Source organism: Anas platyrhynchos, chromosome 1, assembly GCF_047663525.1.
Source record: "Anas platyrhynchos isolate ZD024472 breed Pekin duck chromosome 1, IASCAAS_PekinDuck_T2T, whole genome shotgun sequence".
Lineage (NCBI taxonomy): Eukaryota > Metazoa > Chordata > Aves > Anseriformes > Anatidae > Anas > Anas platyrhynchos.
In genome coordinates, this window is record NC_092587.1 from 42,576,303 (window position 1) to 42,596,623 (window position 20,321).

A 20,321-nucleotide genomic window follows, 5' to 3' on the forward strand; every position below is an offset into this window, starting at 1 on the left:
TGTGTGTGTGCGTTTTTCAAATAGCCCACAAAGCCTTTTTTCCTTACCGTATCGGGGGAAGCAAAGGGAGGACTGCTGGCACTGCGTTGTTTGTGCTTTCTGCCATCCTTCAGTATAATCTGCTGTTCTTCTTGCTGAGTGGAAAATTGCACGTATACATATTAATATATACATATTAACAGATTCTGCAGTTTTTCATCAGACACTCAGTTCTTGTGAACTTTAGATGTGTTTAAAATTTGTTGTTGTTGTTGTTGTTGTGTTTTTGTCCTTTCCCCTAAGCCCCAAGAATGTACATGCTCTGCATTACCACGTAGTTTCAGATGTTTGGGATAACCTGTGTTTTGAAACCTCCAGTATCCAGGTCTCATAATCGCCTCAATAATCTGGAAGTTGTTCTGCTCTGTAGACTGCTCTGTTCAACTGGGTCAGCCAGTTCTCTCGCCTGCCAGTGAGCGCCCTGCCAGGGAAAATGCCCTTACTCCCACCCCCGAGTCGCGTGCAGCTCGAGCCATGAGAAGCATCTGCGCAGATTCCCCCTGGCACGGTGCCGTGCAGTGAAGATCACACCTGAGGGACGATGTCAGTGTGAAAACATTTACTAATAAAAACCTTTCCGTTTGTCTTCCTTTGCCAATCCATCATGATGCAGATTCAATCTGGGATTCTTGATCAAGCCAAAGCTGAAGATGTGGCAAAGACAGGGGGGTCCCATGGAGACACCCTGCTACTGCTGTACAATCAGACCAGAAGGTCATACCCAGTGAGATCTGATTTGGGGAGGCTTGATAGGCATCTCCCCGATGCGCCTGGATGCAAACACAGCTCGTATCCTTCTGGTCAAAGGAGGAGAGGCCTGAACACGAGCTTGTAGTGCAGAGGGAATAAGACGGTTGCACTTTTAAGCTGCTAAACCGAGTACGTGCAACACAAGAAGCATTAGTTTTACCCTCCACGGGTTATTGAGACCCTACTGACAAGAGCAAGTGTAGCTTTCCCCATCCAATGGAGACCAAAACTGTCAAACTGCAGGGCAGACAAAGCATGAGGAGGAAAACAACACGAACATGGCAGTGGTTTCCTGGCACACTCACCACTGTTTCTCCACTGAAGAAAAGAATCTCATATTTTGAAGAGAGAGGGAGAGGAGTGGTGAGCTCAGTATTCACACCCTCCCGGGAACCCGGGCAGACATTAAGGCAAGGGGCAGAGCACAAGGTCAGCCAGGAAGGATTCAGGTCCTGGGGAAGAATGAAAGGAGCAGGGGAAGAGCCCCCTGAGCAATGGGAGGAAGGTTGTAAAGTGGGAGGAAGGCTGCACACTGAAGGCCTTTAATGCCACCCTGCAGCAGCCCAGTGGAGGCAGTTTGCCTCGCCAAGCCTGTAAGCTGCAGCTGGGATTCCTAAGCAGTTTTGTGGCTGAGTCTGCCTTCCCACACCGCAGAGAAACATTTCTGGGCAGTGACAGCAGGTGAGGCAAGCGTGATTATCGCTGGTAATTGTTTGCTGCAGCCGTTGTGCTCAGAGCGGGGCCGTGTTGCATCATGCTGTGTGCGAGGAGAGCAGCAAACAGTTCGTGCAGGGCAGAGGAAGGTGCTGAACAGATGGCAGGGCACCTATGGGGTGGCTCTGGGCATGGGGCTTCTTGGGGCTTCCTGAAAAGCTGTGGATGCTGCTCAGCAGCTCTGGCCTGTCTTGCCCAGCCTCACCTCTTTCTCCCCAGGATGGCAGGGGAAGGGCCAGGGCCCACCCGTTGCCAATAACCTCTCCCCCTCACTTGCTGGATTCTTGCTTCCTGCTTCTCTGCAGCCCGCTGGAGGCAGGAGCAGCAGGTCCTGGTGCCCCCAGGGCAGGGGTGTTGTTTCCTGAAAGCAGATCCAGGTGCAGCAAGGATGAGAGCAGGGAACAGACAGCTCTGATTGACTTGTTCTCCACTGCAGCAGCTCCCGAGACTGCCCCTTTCACGGATGCTCCTCTCTGCAGTTTAGCTTAGAGATGGCAGCATCCCAGAAAACTTTTTTTTTTCTTTCTTTTCCCCCGAGAGCCTTGGGAAGTACGGACATAGCTGAGAGTCCCAGGAAAGTGGGTTATTTGTTACCATCTGGCTTAATCCTCCCAAAAACGACATTTACCCAGGGCTGAGATGGAAATCTCTAAACCCAGATGCCAGAGTGGATTTGGCTTGCTGGGAACCGGAAAAATACTCAGTGCTGGAGGTGCTGTTTCGTGCATTTCTCTGTGGATTTCCTCTGTCTGCTTTAGTAGTGGGCCTTCGGTAGTGCTGGGGCCCTCGAGGCAGACGCTCAGGAAGGATGAAAAAAAGCTGCATAGTTTCTCTAAATGAACACCAAGGCACGCTCCCCTGTTTGTACCCCAGCAAAGTTCAGCAGCAGAGAGGGAAAGTCCTGGTTCTATGGGAGGGAGATGGCCTCAATTTTCCTCAGCCAAACGGCTTGAGGATAACTGCACTGGACACTGCCCTGGAGAGCTGAGCTGCATTTTCAATACAGAAGCAGCCTGTTTGAAAGAGACTTTCAGCAGCCTGGTCTGTCTCCTGTTTAAGACCCCAACATTCCTATCTTGGCTTTTGGGGATCAGCTGCAGCCAGCCTGCCCAGGCTTCTCAGTTGTTTTCTTTCAGCTCCCATCCTTTCTCCACACTGTTGACTCTTCTGTCAGTCCATGGGGCTCTGACCTCTTCGACTTCAGTGCTTCAAGGTCCCTGCTCCTGCCAGGAGCCACATCGTTCCTGAGGCAGGTGAGTGAGCCTGGGAAGGGCTCGCTGAGGGCTGGCTGAGCTCATTTCGACAGAAGCCTCTTCGTTTTGAGAAGGAAATGGCTGCAGGAGCATGCATCTTCTTGCTGCTCCACACAGCCCTTTTCCCTGGCAGAGGGCCAGCAATTGCTGTCCTTGGGTTTCCCCAGCCTGCTTTAAACACCTCGGTTTATTGCTGCTCTTGGCATCTCAGGGGTTCTGCCTGCTGCCAAGGGTCTGATAAAGCAAAGGCTTGCATGGAGAGCTCCCAAAGCCAGCTCTGCCCAGGCTCCCAGAGCATTTCCGGAGCAGGGAAATGCAGAACGAGCTGTAGGTTTCCTTCCTGCCCAGGGCGGCACAACTTCTGGTGATCCCATCTTTCTCACGTTATCTGCCTGCCTAAACACCTCGTTTTCTGGCAAAAAGACACCTCACAGGGAAGGCCACGTGCCGAACTGCAGAGCTGCCACGAAGCTGGCTGCCATGTGAGCACGCCAGGAGGGAGGCATGTCTTGGCAGCGAGGTGGGAAGGAAAAGCTCATTAGCTTTTGGCACTCATTTGGGGGGGGAATTAGTTTTTAGAAATCCTTTTGCCTCAGGCAGGAGGTGCAGGTGGGTCCTTGTGCTGAGCTGTGCCAGTCACTTGGGAGATCCCAGCAGTGCCAACGGGGCTGCGGGAGGCACCTGTCCTGCTGCCAGCTCTGGAGCACAGAGCAAGCAAAGCCACTGACTGCCTCTCTCCAAGGGCCGTATCCCTGCAACGGGGAGATGTGGGTGCCAAAGGCCACGCCAGGGCCAGCAGTGAGGAGTGAGGACGGAGGAGCTCGCTGCCCTCCTCCACGCAGGGACAGAGGCATCGTGCGCACATACACCTAGGTGTGTTCGCGTGTGATGCCCTGCCTGGGGAGGAGGCAGCCCATCTGGAGGTGGGAAGGGGGCTCAGCGTAACGGCGTGTCCGTGCCTCAGTGCTGCCATGAAAAAGGGTCATGGCCATATTTCAGGCACCAGGCTGTCTTTAGCACCTTGGCCAATGCAGAGCCCCAGTGCTGCTTTTACCACCCTCAGCTATCCTGTCTCCTGTGCTGGCTTCTTCACTCCTTCTCCCACCTCCTTTCCTTTCGAAGTATTCTGTTGTGGATGCAGCCTCACCTGGTTTGGCCGCAGCCTTCCTTGCTGCTGTCATTCTGGGTGTCCTCGCAGCTCCGCAGATGCCCGTCACCTCCAGCAGCATCTCAACCCCATAGAAGAGGTGCCAGGAAGTGTTCAGATGTTCTTTCGGAAAGGTCCTGGTGAAATTCAACCTGCCAGCCTCTGCCAAGGTGAAAAGAAAAATGCTATTAAGCCCTACACATTATGCAAATAAATAGGTAGGTTCCCACAGTGGAAGCTGTCACTGGAGTGTGGTGTTTATTTGTCCTAGGAGCCAGGAAAAGAAAAAATAAAATTACGTGACCTCTGGCAAAGGGTTTGCTTGGACAAAAGAAGAAAGAGGAACCCACCGACCAAGCTATGGTTGGTGCAAGAACTGGGACCACCCAGACCGTGAGGGGCAGGTTTGATCTGTAGGACCTGCAGCAGAAGACATCCCCGTGTGAGGTTGTAAGGAAATTTCCAAACAATGGTTGTGCTGCTGAATGGTCTCAGGTGACTGAAATAAAAAAAAAAAGAAAGAAAGCTGTTTTGAGAGCAGCGTGGTTTGTAAAGCTTCTAAAGGTTTCCACAGATTTTTGTCCTTATTTCCAGGTACACCTCAGGGGAGTAGCTACCTTGTCTGTCCCTTCAAAGTCCCCTCAGTTCTGCTGGCTTCTCCTCACTATTGCCTGCCAGGAGCAGCACATGCTTTGGGGTCTCAGCTACCAATGCACGTGCCCCAGATCAAACAGAACAAAAACCAGCAGGTTTTTCTCACTGAGGAGCCATTAATTTGACTCTCTCTTCTTCCTAGCTTAGCTGCCAGGTAGAAAAACATATTTAAACCTATTTATCCCTTTGTCAAAGTGGGTAGTGTGTTCTGGGTAAGGGAGGGGTGGATAGATGGATGGGTAGATAATACTGTTGTGTAAGCTTTGTGTCCTTGGAAAATCAGACAAAAATGTGTTTTTTACTTTCTAAGAGGAAACGTTCCATTGGATTATTGAGCCACGCTTTCATCTCACCTGGGGAAGCTGAGATAGCAATTAGTAGTAATAACCTCGAATGCCTTTCTTCGGTTGAGCGTCCCCGCTGCTGGTGGGCTCCCCACGAGCTGTGCTTTCAGCTACGTGTAACACACAGCTAAGCTTCCTTAGGAAGCATCAGCCCCAGAAATCAGCTTGCAGCCAGGTGCCACCACCTAGTACAAGGCCCACAGTGACAATTTGCAGGAGTTTCTGCCCAAGAAAGCACCCAGGTGTGTCACCGTCTCGTGTTTTGGGGCTGCAGGTGGCTCTGAAGGAGCACCGTGAGGGGAGGCAGAAAGGCAGCTCCAGAAGCTGAGGGAAACATGGCAGCTTGGAGATCTGTGCAAAGAACCCCACTCACCAGCTCCTTGTGATAAACCCGGTTGTACTGGAGAAGTCTGAGTGTCCAACACTTCCTCGGGGCCTCAAGGTGTCAGGGAGGCAGGCCTGATAACCCTCGCAGTCGGATCTGCAGGTGCTGGTGCACTTCAGGCCTGGTGACAGCCCTCTGAAGAAAGATCCTTCTGAAGAGAGGAGCAGAATTAGGGTTTTAAAATAAAGGTACACCCAGGAACACAATTTAAATAGGTGTTCCTGGAGTTTGGCCCGCCTCAACGCACCCTTCTGTGTGCCACCCATTTAGGGCATTGACTGTGCTGGTCAAGTCTGTGAGAAAAATGTGCTGTTAGGGGCTGCCTGGGCTTCTGAGTGATGGAGCAGAGCTGCTGAGACCTTTGCTGACATGGCATTATGATGAAAATAAATAACTTGGTGATCTGATAACGGTGCAGCCAGCACAAATGATGCAATCTATGGCCATGCCTGCAGCTTTCCGTGGTGACACAGAGCCAACATTCCAACTCCATTCACTAAAGGAGCTCAAGGACTCTCCGTGGTGGGGACACAAGGGCAGATGGATGCTCCCCTCCTCTGCCTCTGCTCCCCAGCATAGTTTCTGCTTCCCCAAGGCTGGAGGTCAGGGCGTTGTTGATGCATCCTGCTGGTGATGCTGCCCCAGTTCTTCTCCCGGGTGAGAGCTCAGCTTCTGGAGACTATGAATCAAGAAGAGTTTGTGGATATGGCAAACAGAAGATATATGAGATGTATGTTCGCAGCTCTGCACACAATCACTTGTAAATATCCACCAATAATTCAAAATCCTAAGTGACAATTTCCTCCCAACAAACCTCATTTGCCAAAGCAATAACCGTCAGTCAGTCGCAGCTGATGTGAAGTTTATGGGTGCCTCCAGACACGTGGTCAGATGTCTGTCCAGCTTTAAAGACAAGCCTGAGCCTGGGGCAAAACGAGGAGGTCTGGCTGCCCCTGGCACTGGGCAGCTACTTGACCTTGCCACCTTGTGATGAGGAGCAGGCCCAGGCAGATATGGCAGTAACTCTAAATGTTAGCAATGCCTGGCGGTATCAAGTGACCCCTCTCACTTTGCCTGGAGCAGCCAGAACAAGCCAGAAGGCTCCAGGACAGGACACAGACCTCCTGACAGCCAGGCTGTGCTCCAGGAGGAAGAGATGCAATCATTTCTCTTGCTCCCTGCAGCCAAAATCCACTGACCTTCGAAAACATCTGCAGGGGCTGTCTGCTGGCTCCGGCTTTGGGTGGGTAGAGGACACTGTAATGGGTGTGGGCTGGAAGGGGAACATGCTCCCTGGCTTCATCGCCAGTGGTTATCGCTGTCTGGCTGGTTTCTTCCATGGAAGTGGGAAGAGCAGACCACGGGGAAAATCCCAAGAGGTTATAATGTAATTGTATCGTAATTAAGAATTATAGCAAAGAATCTACCTTGTAATTCCTGAGCCTGGTTAGATTGGGATCTGGATCATGAAACCTCCCCAGCTAATTTGAAATTCCCAGCCACCCAGCCTGGCTAGGCAATTCTTTTTGGTTTCTATTGAGTTAAATCAAACACACTTCACTATGGGACAAAACAGAAACACTGGGCTGTTGAGAGTTTGAAAACCCTATCGCTTTTTAGCACTCCAAATGTTGGACCAGTGAAATGCTTCATTTTAAGCACTGAGAAAAAGCCCAGTGACTTTGCTCAGGCTACCTCCATGCTCAGCTGTGCTTGCTTTGCAGGGTTTTGCTGGACCGTGCCCGGTCGCTGGGAGTCAGACCACTGCGAGGCTGAGCCTCCTGAAATAGGCAGGAGCAAGCTGAGAAATGAAGGCACTTCTGTTCTAATTATTGGGAAAAGAGAAAACCCCAGCAGGCGTAAAATGCTCTTTCCCAAGGCAGACCCCTATAAGGAAGATCAGACCTTTGTTATCCTGTCTTCAGTCCATCCCTCCCTGCTAAAACCCCTCGCTAAGAGGAGGGGCTTTCCACGCTCAAGATCTTACTTAACCAGCTGTTATCGGAGTGTTTGCAGGGTGCATGAACTCGCTGGCGTTACATCACCGCTCCGAGAGGAGGCTGCTGGATTTCTGAAAAAGACCCTGTCGCTTCTGAGGAGAAATCCTGCATCTTGGGGCTGCCACAGGCTTAAGAAAGATGCGTTAAGCTTCTAATCAGCAGGGACTTAGCGGGGGCACACAGTGAGTGCTACATCATACAAACACGCTCGCTGGCTGCCTCTCAGAGAACTGGAAAGTTAGCAGGCAGATGCAGGCACTGCGTGCGCGTCTCTGGGAGGCGGTCTGCACAGCTCGGAGCTCCTCAGAGCCTCCCGAGAGCCCTTTTGGGGGAGAGGATCCGTTCGCTGCTGCATTCGCAGCCGATGTGCGTACCCCTGACTGTGTGTGCGCTTTTTTTTTCCCCTTTCCACAACGTGTGTATTTGTTATAACACCTTGGGAAGGAAAAGGGTGCTGCCTTTGCAAAGTTAGATAACTGGCCCAGTTCTTCGCAGTCGGATTGGCTGCGAGGGGCCCTGTAAAACCATGCTGGCCAGCAGCCCGGCCCAGCCCTGCTAGGCTGCAAGCTATTTCCACAATTGGCCACTTCAGAGCGGGAGTGGGGGAGGTGAAGACAGCTGGGCAAACTGCATCCCTGCCAGGCTGCTTCCCTTCCTCCTTGGGTTTTCTCAGGAGGAGTTGTTTGGCAAGCCCGCTCCGGGCGCCTCCGAACCCCTCTTGCAACGCCCAGGCGAGCGGGTTGCGGCGTTGGCGGCCCCGCTCCCGGCCCTCCCTCACCCGCGCAAATCAGTCCCGGGACAGGACATGTCAAGCTGCAACAGTGCTGGGGGCCCCGCTGCCCTGGACTTTCTGGAAGTCCTGAAGTCCCTGCTGGAGTACTCCTTACCCTGGACCAACAAAATGACAGGTAGGATGGAGGGAACACGTGCTCGGGTGTCTGCTTTGCTTTCTGCTTCCCCTCGTCAAGTTGCGGGGCGAGGAGGGGGCAGAAGAGCTCGTTTGCTAAAAGTTTTTCAAGGGTGTGCTTCCTCTGAGAGGCCGAGTGAGTCGGGGAGCGCTGGCACTGAGCGTGTTGTGCAGCTAGGAGGAAAAGCAGCAGCGATGGATTGATTACAGATCAGGCGGGAGTGCTGAGCTCCTGATCCTCTAAATCTCTCCGCTCAGCTACTTCTTGGAAACCCTCAGAGCGTTGTGTGCAGAGCAGGCTTGGGCACAGACCTCTGCGCTCGCCTAGGAGCAACTTCCAGGATTTCCATCCCCGCTGCCCAATGGCTCAGCCCGCAGACGCTGCAGCTCCCCAGACGTGGGCTGCCCAGGGAGCCCGGCTGGCGTGGAGCAGGCTGATTCCGTGCAGACCTTGTGCTTGATGCTGCAGTTGGTTCTCCATGGGAAGCTGGGGAACAAAACAAAGTGAATGTTGTGTTTGCTTTGCAGGAGCACTTCTGTGCTCCTAGGCACTCCCGCTCTCCGTGCAGCCGCTGAGAAAACAAGTGGAAATGACCCAGGAGGTTTTTCAGGCTGGGCCGACCGATTCTCTCTTGCTGGGCGCTCTCCAGGCGCCCATCACGTAACTCGCCGGTTTTGGATAGGATGCCACATGCCCTTGGCAAGCTGCTTTTTGGCTGTCGTGCGGTGTGTGGGAACACCTTGGCACAACAAGCTCATGTCTAGGCATGAGCGAGTCCAACTCAGAGAAACGAACACGCGCCGAGCTGGCTGGTGGGTAGGGAAGTGCCGGCAGGACACGTGGCCAGCTCGGCAGTCTCGAGGCACAGCGTGACCCAGGCGGGGGAGCAGAGAGCCAGACCCGCGGTGCGGAGGGGAGCCCTGCTTTTCCCCCGGGGTGGCAATGGGAGAGAAAGATGCTGCTGTGGTGGTGAAGGAGCTGCCAACACCTGCTGGAACACAGCAAGCCCCGTGGTGCCCGCTCGGCTCCCTGTGGGAAAGGGGAAGGGGAAATACCCACGCCTCCCAGAGGCTTATTTTGTCCTGTCGCTCTGCTGCTGCCACCTGCGAGCTGGCTCCCCCCTTCGCCGAGAATTTGCCTGTTACCCGCCATGCTTGCAGATCACTCGGTGTGACCAGTGTCGGGACCAGGGAGTGATTTCAGGGCTCACTGGTGCCCAGGTGGAAAGCGGACCTGGCGGGGAGGAGGTGGTGATGGCCAAGGAAGGCTCACGTGGCGCAGAGCCTTGCTGTGGCTGAGCTGAAGTTTGGCTGGCTCTCCGGGACCTCTGGTCTCCACAGCCAAGTGGCTTGAATTAATCCAAGGGAGGAGCGCTGGCGAGATTGATCTGTCTGGCGAGCTGGCGTGGGGGCTGGGGGGATCAATGATTTGCAGAAGGAATGATTTAGTTTTAACTGAATGTGGCTTGTTTGGCAGCTGAGGCTGCTGTTTTGTGGCAGCTTTCTTCCTCAGTTCCAGGACCACCCTGCCTCTTAGCATCACCTCCCGTAACCCTCGGCATTGTCCTTATGATGCCGCCTCCCTGCCGAGGCCGGTGTGTTCCCGTTGTGGCCATCCTCCCGCAGAGCTGAGCGCTCACCTCCTGGGTCTCCGTACCTACACACCCCTCTTCTGGGCTCGCTGGCTCCCAGGAACGCGTTCTGCTATTCAAACCTCCCAGCGGGGCTTGCTGTACGTGTTCCCCCCCCCCCCCATGCCTAGCACTGGGCTGCTTCTTGCTCGCCTCCCTGCTGCATCAAAGCTGGGCTGTTCTGCATCATCTGTCCACCCCCCCAAAAAAAACAGCAGCAACAGCCACGGCTGCTGCATTCCTCTCCTCACATTGTCCTCCTCTCTTCCTTCTCAGCTGCAGAGCACGATAAAAAGTGTAAAAGACCAGGCAGATCCCAACTCAAGAAGGTATTAGCTGATGGTGCAACGTCCACTTTGTGCTGGCAGTGACTCAAATCCCTAGTCCCAGCCTGAGGCAGCGAGGAAAAGCTCTTAGAGCAGCCTCCCTCCTTGCTGGCGGGGCAGATGGTGCCCGGGCAGGGTGCTGTGAGAGGAAACCCACAGGAATGCACCCCAGGAACTCCTGCCTTCAGGCCGAGCAGCTAACACTCTGCAGGCCAAACCCTCGCCTTGCAGAGTCACAAGGCAGGGGCGGTGTGGCGTGAACTCAGCGTTCAGCACCTACTGAGCCGGGGTGGAAACGGGCTGGAGAAAGAACATGGTCGGTCTGAAGGGAAAAGCCCTGGAGGAAAGGCCGCTGAGTGTGGTACCAACCTCCATTCACATGGACATTACCCAGCAAAGCTGTTGCCATGTGCAGGGGGGATGCACACAGAGCCTGTTCCTTGAAGGAGCTCTGTAAAGCACTGAGGCACGGCCCAACCATCCCTGGGGGCCTCCAGCATCAACAACAATGGAACAAAGCAACCAAGAGAGCTGCAGCTGAGTGGGGAGCCCACAGCCCGCCCTGCTCTGGCCAAGGCCCCTCACCCTGTTCCTAGAAGCTGCTCCCTCCCAGCCTGGCTAGGTCGCGTCCTCGTTACCACCTACCATTTAGCTGCTGGCTGGATAAAAGCTCTGCTGCGAGCCCCTCGCCGAGCTGTGTGCGCTGCCTCTGCCATGTGTGGTCTGACATCTGCCTTTCATTGCCCCGTGTGAAGTGGCATCTCTCCTCCACGCATGTGCTCGTTCCTTCTGCCAGCTGAGCTTGGCAAGGCAGAAGGAGCCTGTTGAAGGCACGTGGCAGCCCCGGAACACACCGGGCAGTGGAGCATGACCTGTTCTGCATGCTGCTTGCAGCTGGATTTATCATCCAAACCCCCTTGAAACGATGCGTTAACCTGTGCAGTTCCAGCCTCCTGACCGCCTCCAACATTAGCAAGGTGGCTCTTTCCAAGCAGCATGTGCCCAGGCATTGTGTCACCCATTCCTTGCCAGGGAGGCAGCAAATTCTGCCTCATCTACACAAATAGCACGGGCTCCTTGTCTGCCCAGGTTGGATGGGGATATCCCCTGGTCCTCACTGCAAAAAGGTGACGGGGGAAGCACCTACCACATGCGACTTCCAAGCTGTTCCTTTCTCTGGGGCACGCGAAGAGGAATTCAGTCCTGATTTTGTGGCTCGGCAACCAGTGGGGTTTATTAGCAAGGGGCAGATCAAATTGTACCGTGCAACTGAAACAAAACATCCCAAGTTATTTCTGGAGCCTTTGCCAGGGAGGCTTGCGGAGGGGCAGCTGAACCAAGCCAACGTCGGAGCGTCTCACGGGAGGAAGCGGGCCCCTTTCTGCCACCACATGAGGGGCACATCCCTGCGTTGGCATGCGTGGCCCCACTGGGCTTTCAGAGGGAGGCTGCGCACCCTTTCCTCTGGCCTCACACACCGCTCTGCAGCAGGCTTGCTGCAGCCGGCCCTGCTGCAGCAAGAGGCAGTGGCTGCCACCGGGAGAAGCCTTGCAGCTGCGGTGCCCGCCACTTCTGTCAGCTCGTTCCTTCTGCGGGAGCTCCTCCGCATCTGCCTGCGCTCTCGGGGCTGGACTCGGCCAAATTTACTGCGTGTGTGCAGCTTAAATCCCAGCGCGGCTGGGGCGGGGGGCACGGGTTGGGGGGGAGGGGGGGCTGAACACCCAGCGCTGAGGTGCTGAGGAAACCGGCAGATCACCAGAGCTGGGAGCCCGCCCGGCCCCTCCTCGCCTCTCACCGCTATGTAGGGCAGCGGGAGATTAAACCCAGGCCGGGAGCAGCGGGGTGGCTGCCGTGACAGGGCCCCCGGAGCGGCGGGGCCGCTGAGGGGAGCGCTGAGGAGCCGCCGCCTCCCTCCCTCCCCTCAGCCCCCGGCCGTTAACGGTCGCCTCAGGGGGGGGCACGATCGCTTCTGCGCATGCGCCAGCGCTCTCCGCCCACGCTCCCCCCCCGCCCCGAGGAGCAGCTGGCGGTGACGCAGCGCCCGGGAGGCGGCGCGAGGGGCGGGGCCCCGCATGCAAATGAGCCGCGCGGAGCCTGCCCTCGCACGTGCCCCGGCGGGCGGGGGGCGCGTGCCCGCGCCGGCCTCGGAGGGGCGGGGTGGGCGGGGCCTGCGGCCGGGGGACCAATCCCGGCGGGGCGAGGCGGCGGCGCTCATGAATATTGAAGCGGGCGGGCGGCGCGCATGCGCAGTGTGCGGCTCGCGCGCCGTCTCCGCTCCGGCTCGGCGCTCGTCGTCGGGGCCCGGGGAGCCGCCGCGCGCCGCGGCCGTTGGCGACCGTTGGCAGCCGTTGGCAGCCCGGCAGGCGCCCGCCGCCTCACGGGGAGTATGCCCGGCCGCGCCCCGCACCAGGAGGCGGCGGCGGCGGCTGCGGCTGCGGCTGGGGGGGGAGCGGAGCCCACGGCAGCCGGGGGCAGCGCGGGGGCCGGCGGGCGGCAGGAGCAGCGGGGCCTGCCCGGGGCCTTCCCGCTGGTGCTGAAGAAGCTGATGGAGAACCCGCCGCGGGACGCGCGCCTGGGTGAGCGCGCGGGGGCGGCGGGAGCGCGCGGCGCCCCCCTTCCCCTCCTCCTCCTCCTCCTCCCCCTCTCCCGGTTCCCCCCCCCTTCCTTTCCCTTCCCGCCCCGCGCCTCAGGGGCGGGCCCCGCCGGTACCGGGGCGGCCGCCGTGGAAGTGCCGGCCGCGGGGCCCGGGGGCCTTGGCTCGGTCTCGAGGGAGGGTCGGGGCTGTCTCCGTGGTTGTCAGGCCCAGCGTGCTGGTGTCTCGTAAAGATGAGGCCTTGCAGTGAGGAGTTTTAGGGCTGACAGTAGTTTGGGGGAGCCTCAGCACATCATATCCAGCACCAACCCTAGCGCAAGCAAGGTTGGCGAGATCTTTCCTAGTCAGGATCCCAGTTAAGATCCATCAGCTCTGTATGCCTAACATTACCCAGCACCATGTAAACGTGCTCATCTTCTGACTCCGTCAAATATTTTTCTCATTTCTGCCTAATATATACATATATATAGTCAGCGGCTGGTAAAGGCTTGGCCGTGTTGCTATGGCACAGGATGCTGCAGTGCACAGAACCTTGAATCTACAATATTATGGGGGTGCCGAGGTTATTGGCTTCGCCCAGTCCTTTTCAGAGGTGACAGCGCTAGCAGGAACAACTGAAGTTAGTGTCTGGAAGCTGTGGTGGTAGCTGGCTGGGACAGGGGGACTTGTCCAGCATCGTGTCATCTAGCGTATGCAGGTGTAAAATGTTAACACAAGTTTCATGTCTTGCGTTGTTTTGAAGTTAGAAACATCCGATCCTTTTCCTTTTACTAGATGACCCCATTCCAGCTTGGGGAGGTGCACAGCGTGACTCTCTCAAGTTCGCTAGTGGGTCTGTTGCATTTTGATTACCCCTTTCCATTCACGCTGTGGTGAAGTTCAGACTGTGCTCATTCTTAAAACTTCTCTGTGGACTTCTTTAAGTCCAGCTTGTACTATAACATTTCACACTTAAGACTCGTTGCCTTCTGTTTTTTTGATCTCTTGGTGCTTTTCTTGTTTGTGTATTTGCAAGACCTGGGGGGAGACACCTGTGTTAGCAGGAAGACATTCTTGTAAAATTAAGAGCCTTGTAAGTAGAACTGGGATTACTGAGCTCAGAGGATCCTCCTTGTGTTTTTTGCTCCTTTGCAATACATTTTAAAGGCTTAATGATTTGCTTAAAAGCGGTGTGTTTTCAGTAGGCTTTCTGAGAAAGGGCCCTGTGCCACCTACCTGACATGCCTGTTGACAAAATCCAATTTTTCTATATTATTTTGAGAGAAACGGTATCAACTAGCTGCAGTTGTGTCCATTTATAGTCTGCACAAGCTACCTATGGGTTTTCCAACTGCCTTGGGTAATTTGACTACCCAGTAAGCAAGCAGGCTTTCTAATCCTTCTGAGCAACAGAGGAGGGCATCCAGTTCCAAATGAATGCCATCGTCTTGAATACTCTGCCATGCACTGAGTATATCTGACAGTGCTTGCTGCAGATTGTTCTCGTGTGTAGTGCACGAGTTAAATAAAAGTAATAATAATAAAAACAAAAATCTGTGGGGTAAGGGAAGAAATTAATGCTCTGGCGCAGGAGTGTAGGTCTTTCCTGTTAATAACGAGCTGCTGCATGCTCTCCAGTCCAAAGGATGCCTTAATCACCAGTTGCCTGCTGCTGTGGCAGGAGTGCCTCAACAACCGTCACATAATGGGCATCGGGAATACGTGACCCTATAACCCATCTTGTTGCACTGTCACAAATGGGGCTGAAGGTCTATGGAAGCAGCAGCCTTACTCTGTACAGTGTTTGCAGGATAATTTGACGATATATTGTCAAGGAAGGGGAAGTTTGTCAAAAAAGCTTGTGTATTGTTTGTGGCTGGGTGGCACTTGATAGTAGTGGCCAAAATGCCGTGCCTTTCCTTGAGGAAAATCGAGGATGTGGAAAAAAAGCTCTTTGCAGGTTGCTGCTTTTGGCCAAAATACCAGCATTTCTAACCGTTTGCAACCTTCAGTTTTCGTTGCTGAAATGATTTCACATAAACTAGTAACCTCTCTTTTAACAGCAGACATACAGGCTAGTTAATAGGTCACGGTAGCAGAATGAGGGGGCTAAATTGGACATGAGCTACCAGCTGTAGAACTACAGTCCAGATTTACCAGGGTGACCTTGAATCACTGCAAATGGAGCCTCTTAGGATACTGCAGCTCTGCTGTCAGGTAATACCTGTTTACCCTATAAATATCTTCAGAGAATTAATGTTTCAGGTCCCTGCGCTGGGGCAGGTGGGGACTTCCCCCTCAAGATGCAAGAAGTTAATTAGCGTTTCATTAGATATTGTGTACCCAGCAGGATGGTGTGCAGCAGAAATAAAAATTAAATGAATTGAAAGAAAGCCAGTGGGAAAATGTTACTGTAAAAAAGATGATGTGACAGTTGTATCTTTTTGTGTGTTGTGTTTGAAATACATGGGCACTTGATACACCTGCTAACAGCTGCTATTTTAATTTTGTTTCAGATATTGCTGTTAGAAGTGAGGGGGGAGAGAGAGTCAGCACAACTAAACAAAGACAGCACTGGGGACCTGGTATTTGCCCAGTTCTCAATGTGTAGCAAAAGGGGGAAAAAAATGATGCTCTCATGTGAAGAAAGGATCTAATTTGGTGTGAGCTAGGGACAATAGCAGGAGGAAGTTGGAAGGACCACAGGGTTTTTTTTCAGGGTACTGAAGTACAGCAGGATGATGGTGCACATCTAAAACGTGCCGAAAGATCTGAGAAGAGCCACACGTGCTAGAGGTATAGTCTATGGGCATCCGTCTTCTGAAAAACACTTACCAGCTTTATGTTGTGTCTACTAATTACCAAAAGTTTCTTTGCTAATGCAATGCCTCAAACAGAGATGTTGCAAAACAAAAGCACTGCTGGCTTGTATTAAAACTTGCATAGTTTATAATGGAGTACTGTTGTTTTTAAGAATAAGCAGCGATTTTTTTTTTTTTAGTTGACATTTTGACTCAACATTCACAAGTTGTTTATCACGTTGATTAAAAAATAAAGCGATTTACAAAGAAGTTACTGTCACTTGCATTTCTTTTGGTGATGCCCTTGTTAGGATACTGTCCACAATCCCCAGTGCAAATCTCAGTTGTTTTGCTGGGCAGTATGCAAACCTTATGGAAATGCACAATCCCAGAAACAGAAGCTTGATGTAAAATGGCTATTGTGATCTGGTAGGGTGTGCTGCACTAGTAAGTGACATCATCTTTGTGTGTGAAGCCGAGCAGACACCATTTCCTTGCTAGCTTCAAGTAGAAGCTATTTAGAAGCATTTAGTTGATTTGGATTGTGACTGTTAACCTACACGTTTGCTGTGCACAAGCAAAAGGTAGGAGAGTTAATAAAAAGAGGTTTATGGCAGGGATAGGCTTTGGGAGATAAAAGTTGGGAGGCAGCAGTGTGAAATTACAAGGGGGAAGACCCACAGCTGCAAGGACATGATGTTAACGGAGCTCAGATCCAGAAGCTGCTGGTCTGAATTTAACGTGCTCTTTAGGCACTTGCTGTTAGTCCCAAGCCTGTGGTTGGTAAGTATTTTCTCAGATGCTTTAATTTATGCATCTTCTATTGTATAAAATGTTCAGAGTATGGTAGATTAAAACGATAGTTTACTTGGTATGGCAGTGCTGTTCTTTAAGCCATAAAAAGCTCTTTCAGTTTCAGTTCCATACCAGCTAAGGCAACAGCAGAGGGAATGCCAATTCCATCAGAACAGGTTTTATATAAATAGGATTTTCTGATTTAGAGCGGAGTTTCACCTCTCTCCCATCCCTGATAAAGTAGAATACTCCTTTGGTCTAGGCTGGCTGCAATACGCTGCCCTATTGCCAAAGGTTTATGCGTTTTGTCAGGAAAACTGGAGATCCCAACTGGTCCGCTGTGCATCCCTGCAGCCCTTGATCCCTCAAACCGGGTAGCTGTCCATTTCTGGGATAAGGCAGCATTCCCAGCTGGTATGGGTGCAACTGGTGGCCGCTCCTTTTGATGGCAGTGCTGGCTCAAGTAGCCCCAGCCCTGGCGCTGCTGCTGCAGTGCCTCCTTGCAGTGCTGGTAGAACTGCATGGCTACACGGAGAACTGGATCAGGAAAATGACTTGGATTTTTTTTTTGCCAGCTTATTTTTGTCTCTTAAATTATGTAATTATTCTATAACTTGAGTTTTCTGCTTGGAGGCTGTCCCAGACGATTGTTAAGATTCAGTAGCTATGGGGAACGTAGAAACAGCCATTTTTCTGTGTTTTGTGCCCTGTAGCATAGTAAATGGAGAATTTCATCAGTCTTTTGTGGCTTGGGGGTGGGGTGTGGGAGTATGCCTTATTAGACATCTCCCCAAAGAGTAAAAATTGTGTGTACTCTGAGCTATCTATAGCGAACAGCATTTGGAGCTATTACTTTGTGTGGACATGCTGAGTCATTTTGGAAAGAAATGCATCTAAAATCCTGAACAATAGTGGTTCGGGTCTCTGCTGTGCTGTGGGCATTTGAACTAATTTTCAAATGTAATTTGAAAATCCATATTTTGTTCTTTTTTGTATCTAAATTATTCTTCTGCATCTTCTTTCTCTTGTGTATAGAATAAACTGTTCTGCTTCCTCGGAGTCCTCTTAATGGCTTCCACTGTAATCCTACTTACAGACATTCACTTCCCCATCTTCCAGGACAAGTCTGTTTCTAAAAACAAAAGCTATTTTGCAGTGACTAGTGAATAATAAGCTAGATGCAGCGTTATATCACACTTGGGTAAGTTATCACAGCAATGATAATCGATCTGCAAGGCTACTCAAATATCTGTGGTCCAGCCATCGCAGGGAGCCAGAGCGCTGCATACTGAGCAGAAAGGAATGTTGCCTTTCAACATCTGCATTTTCAGATTGTGTCACGAGGCAGAAATACAGTTTACTGAATTTCCTTTCCTGGGATTTTTGTTTGACTCTTAAACCTTGGGTCTGTCCTGTGTTGCAGCTCGTACAGTGACCTACTTGTATCTTTCAGATAAAGAGAAGAAGATAAAGCTTGAGGAAGATGAGGCAGCAGCTGCCAGCACTATGGCAGTCTCGGCTTCCCTTATGCCGCCCATTTGGGACAAAACTATTCCTTATGATGGAGAGTCTTTCCACCTGGAGTACATGGATCTGGATGAGTTCCTCCTGGAGAACGGAATTCCTTCCAGCCCTACTCACCTGGATTTGAACCAGAATCCACTCTTGCCTGTGGCTGAGCTGGAAGGAAAGGAGTCTGCCAGTGCTTCCACTGGTTCTCCTGCATCATCCTCTTCCACTGCAGTTTACCAGCAATCTGAAGCAGCCTCCAGCACAGGTAGATAGAATAATGTGGGGCTTTGAGGGATTTTTGTTCTGCTATCAAAAGGTGCCTCTTTGGATCAAAGAGGAGATGTGCTAACGCATTGGTGTTAGCTGTAGCAGGTTAAGTAGCTCAAAACATGCTCGATTTAGAGCTCAGTCCGTGTGTCAATTCATGAAGATGCTGCCTCTCTTCTTCCTTAGTCTCCCTCCTGGAAAAGTGAATTAGTGTCTGTGAGTCTGCAGTCTCATTCTCTTTTTGAAATCAGAACTGGAATGCCAGCATAAGGAATTTACTTTTTTTGGTGTTGCTCATTTGGTGGGAAGCTGGGTCTGTCGTGAATGTAGTTGCTCAGGTTATGTTGTAACAGAGTTGAGAGTTTGTGACAGGTCATTTGTACTGCTTTGGCTTGATCTGCTTGGGTAAACTTGTGCTAACAATGTATTTCAAATAACAATGCTTAGATAAAATAACAAAGCAGTTCTTCTTTGGTAGCCTGTGAAACAGGAGAACTGAGTTTTGGAAGAGGTTTGTTAATGATGCAGTTTGATGTTCTGTGTTGCTTTGAAGAGGGAATGGAGAAAAAAAGAAACAAAACTATGTACTTAAATGGTACTAGGAAACTTCTACTTTTTGTGAGCAGTATGGAGATCTTCCCTATTAAAGAATTTAGCGGCTCAGTTTGCTCCAGACCTGGAGTTTAAACATCATAGCCTGTAAATGTGCACAGTGCTGCTTCATGAGCAGGGTTTACAGAAAGCATTTTGCTGAGGGCCCCTTCTTCAGAACCTGTGAGAAGAGCAAACTGTGGTAAGACGTAAGGTGTGGGTTTTTTCCAGGTGGTGTATGAAAAGACTTATTCATTGATCCCTACTTCAAATTGCACTGACAATTGCAGTTCACATTTACGAAGTTTGTAAGTGATATATAAATATGATAAAGTTCATACGAATGCTGTGTCAGGCAACTTGTTGGGGATGTTTCTGTTTCCATGCGGCAAGGAAATAGCATACTATGGCATTTTTAGCAAACCTACGTTTGTTTAGTCCTTTAGAAATGCAGTTATCTGACCTTTGAAGGTCCGAGGGACTGCAGGTTTCAGTCGAGCTTGTTTCCATGATGTTTTCTAAGGCACTAAACTCGGGCTGATACAAATTTCTTACTTAAAGCTTGCCACAGCAATGTTAATGTGTTCTCAAGTACACAAAGCATGCTGAGGAAGTCTTAGATCTTGTCCCACATCTGTCTACTCATGTCTGTTAGTCTGGCAGATGTTCCTGGAGCTTATTCTTACATGGACCATGTAGCTTCTCTCTGTAAGAGAGCACCTGTTAGAGAAATACCAAGTAATAATACTACTAAATGCCACTACATACTAGCAGATAGTAGATGCCCAACTTGGTTTCTGAGTGAATTCTCTTCATCCTGCTGAACGTGTTGTAACTTCTCCTGTTTTTGCCAGAATCCCCACTACAGAATGAGCGAAATACACCCAGCCCCATTGATCCTGACTGTGTAGAAGTTGAGGTGAATTTTAACCCTGACCCTGCTGATTTAGTGCTGTCCAGTGTGCCTGGTGGTGAGCTCTTCAATCCTCGCAAGCACAAGTTCACTGAAGAGGATCTGAAACCACAACCGATGATTAAAAAAGCAAAGAAGGTTTTTGTCCCAGATGAGCAAAAGGTAACAGATTTATTACTGCAGACTTCTCTAGGGCTTGATCAAAGTTTTTCACTCTTTGACCAAACACTTTGACATACAAAGGTAATGTGCTATACCTTCCTGATTGGACAAAATCATTGCCAAGAATAGAACTGGCAAGTCAGCTGCTGTTCTTGCTGTTTTGCTGGTTTAATACCATGAGATAATTACTGGGCAGGAGCAACTTAAAGTGCTGTACACAGGAGTTAGAAGAACTATCAAGTTGCAAACTCATCAGTTGCACTTTTGAAGGCCAGTGTATGTATCTGACCAGCATTATGCGTGATCCAGCTGTAAGCAGCCCAGACAACAGAACATGCTTTGCATGGAAGCTCATGCCTGAACTGAAATTAAGTAAAGGGTGCGTTTCAGTTGGACAGCTCAGTAGCCAAGTCTTAATCTCCCTAGTTCTAACAGTTAATTTTGTTTGTCTTAAAACAAGACTTGTGTGGGGATGAAATCTTACATAAACTGATATGTAATGTCAGGTTTTATAACTGATATAAAATGTCAGGTTGGCATCTTTTTCCTTTTTTTATT

The 20,321-nt window shown here is 51.4% G+C and overlaps 1 protein-coding gene and 1 long non-coding RNA gene across 5 annotated transcripts in view; one reads left to right on the top strand and one right to left on the bottom strand.

Moving 5' to 3' along the window:
• LOC106019780 (uncharacterized) lies at positions 1–12,275 on the bottom strand. The gene is made up of 4 exons (XR_001194888.5): positions 10,796–12,275; positions 5,275–5,437; positions 3,904–4,065; positions 1–134 (listed from the first exon to the last, which is right to left on the bottom strand). It is a non-coding gene; the product is annotated as an uncharacterized lncRNA (long non-coding RNA).
• TEF (TEF transcription factor, PAR bZIP family member) overlaps positions 7,382–20,321 on the top strand; it is a 22,265-nt gene continuing 9,325 nt past the window's right edge. For 2 of the 4 annotated variants that reach the window (XM_027454096.3, XM_027454098.3), the window contains exons 1-3: positions 12,378–12,726; positions 17,772–18,095; positions 19,543–19,763. In XM_027454096.3, the coding sequence (XP_027309897.2) occupies positions 12,393–12,726; positions 17,772–18,095; positions 19,543–19,763 (879 nt within the window). In that variant the 5' untranslated portion in view covers positions 12,378–12,392. Of the gene's footprint in view, positions 8,195–12,377; positions 12,727–17,771; positions 18,096–19,542; positions 19,764–20,321 lie in introns of those variants that run through there. The other 2 variants (XM_038187645.2, XM_005028466.6) reach the window with 2 other exon arrangements.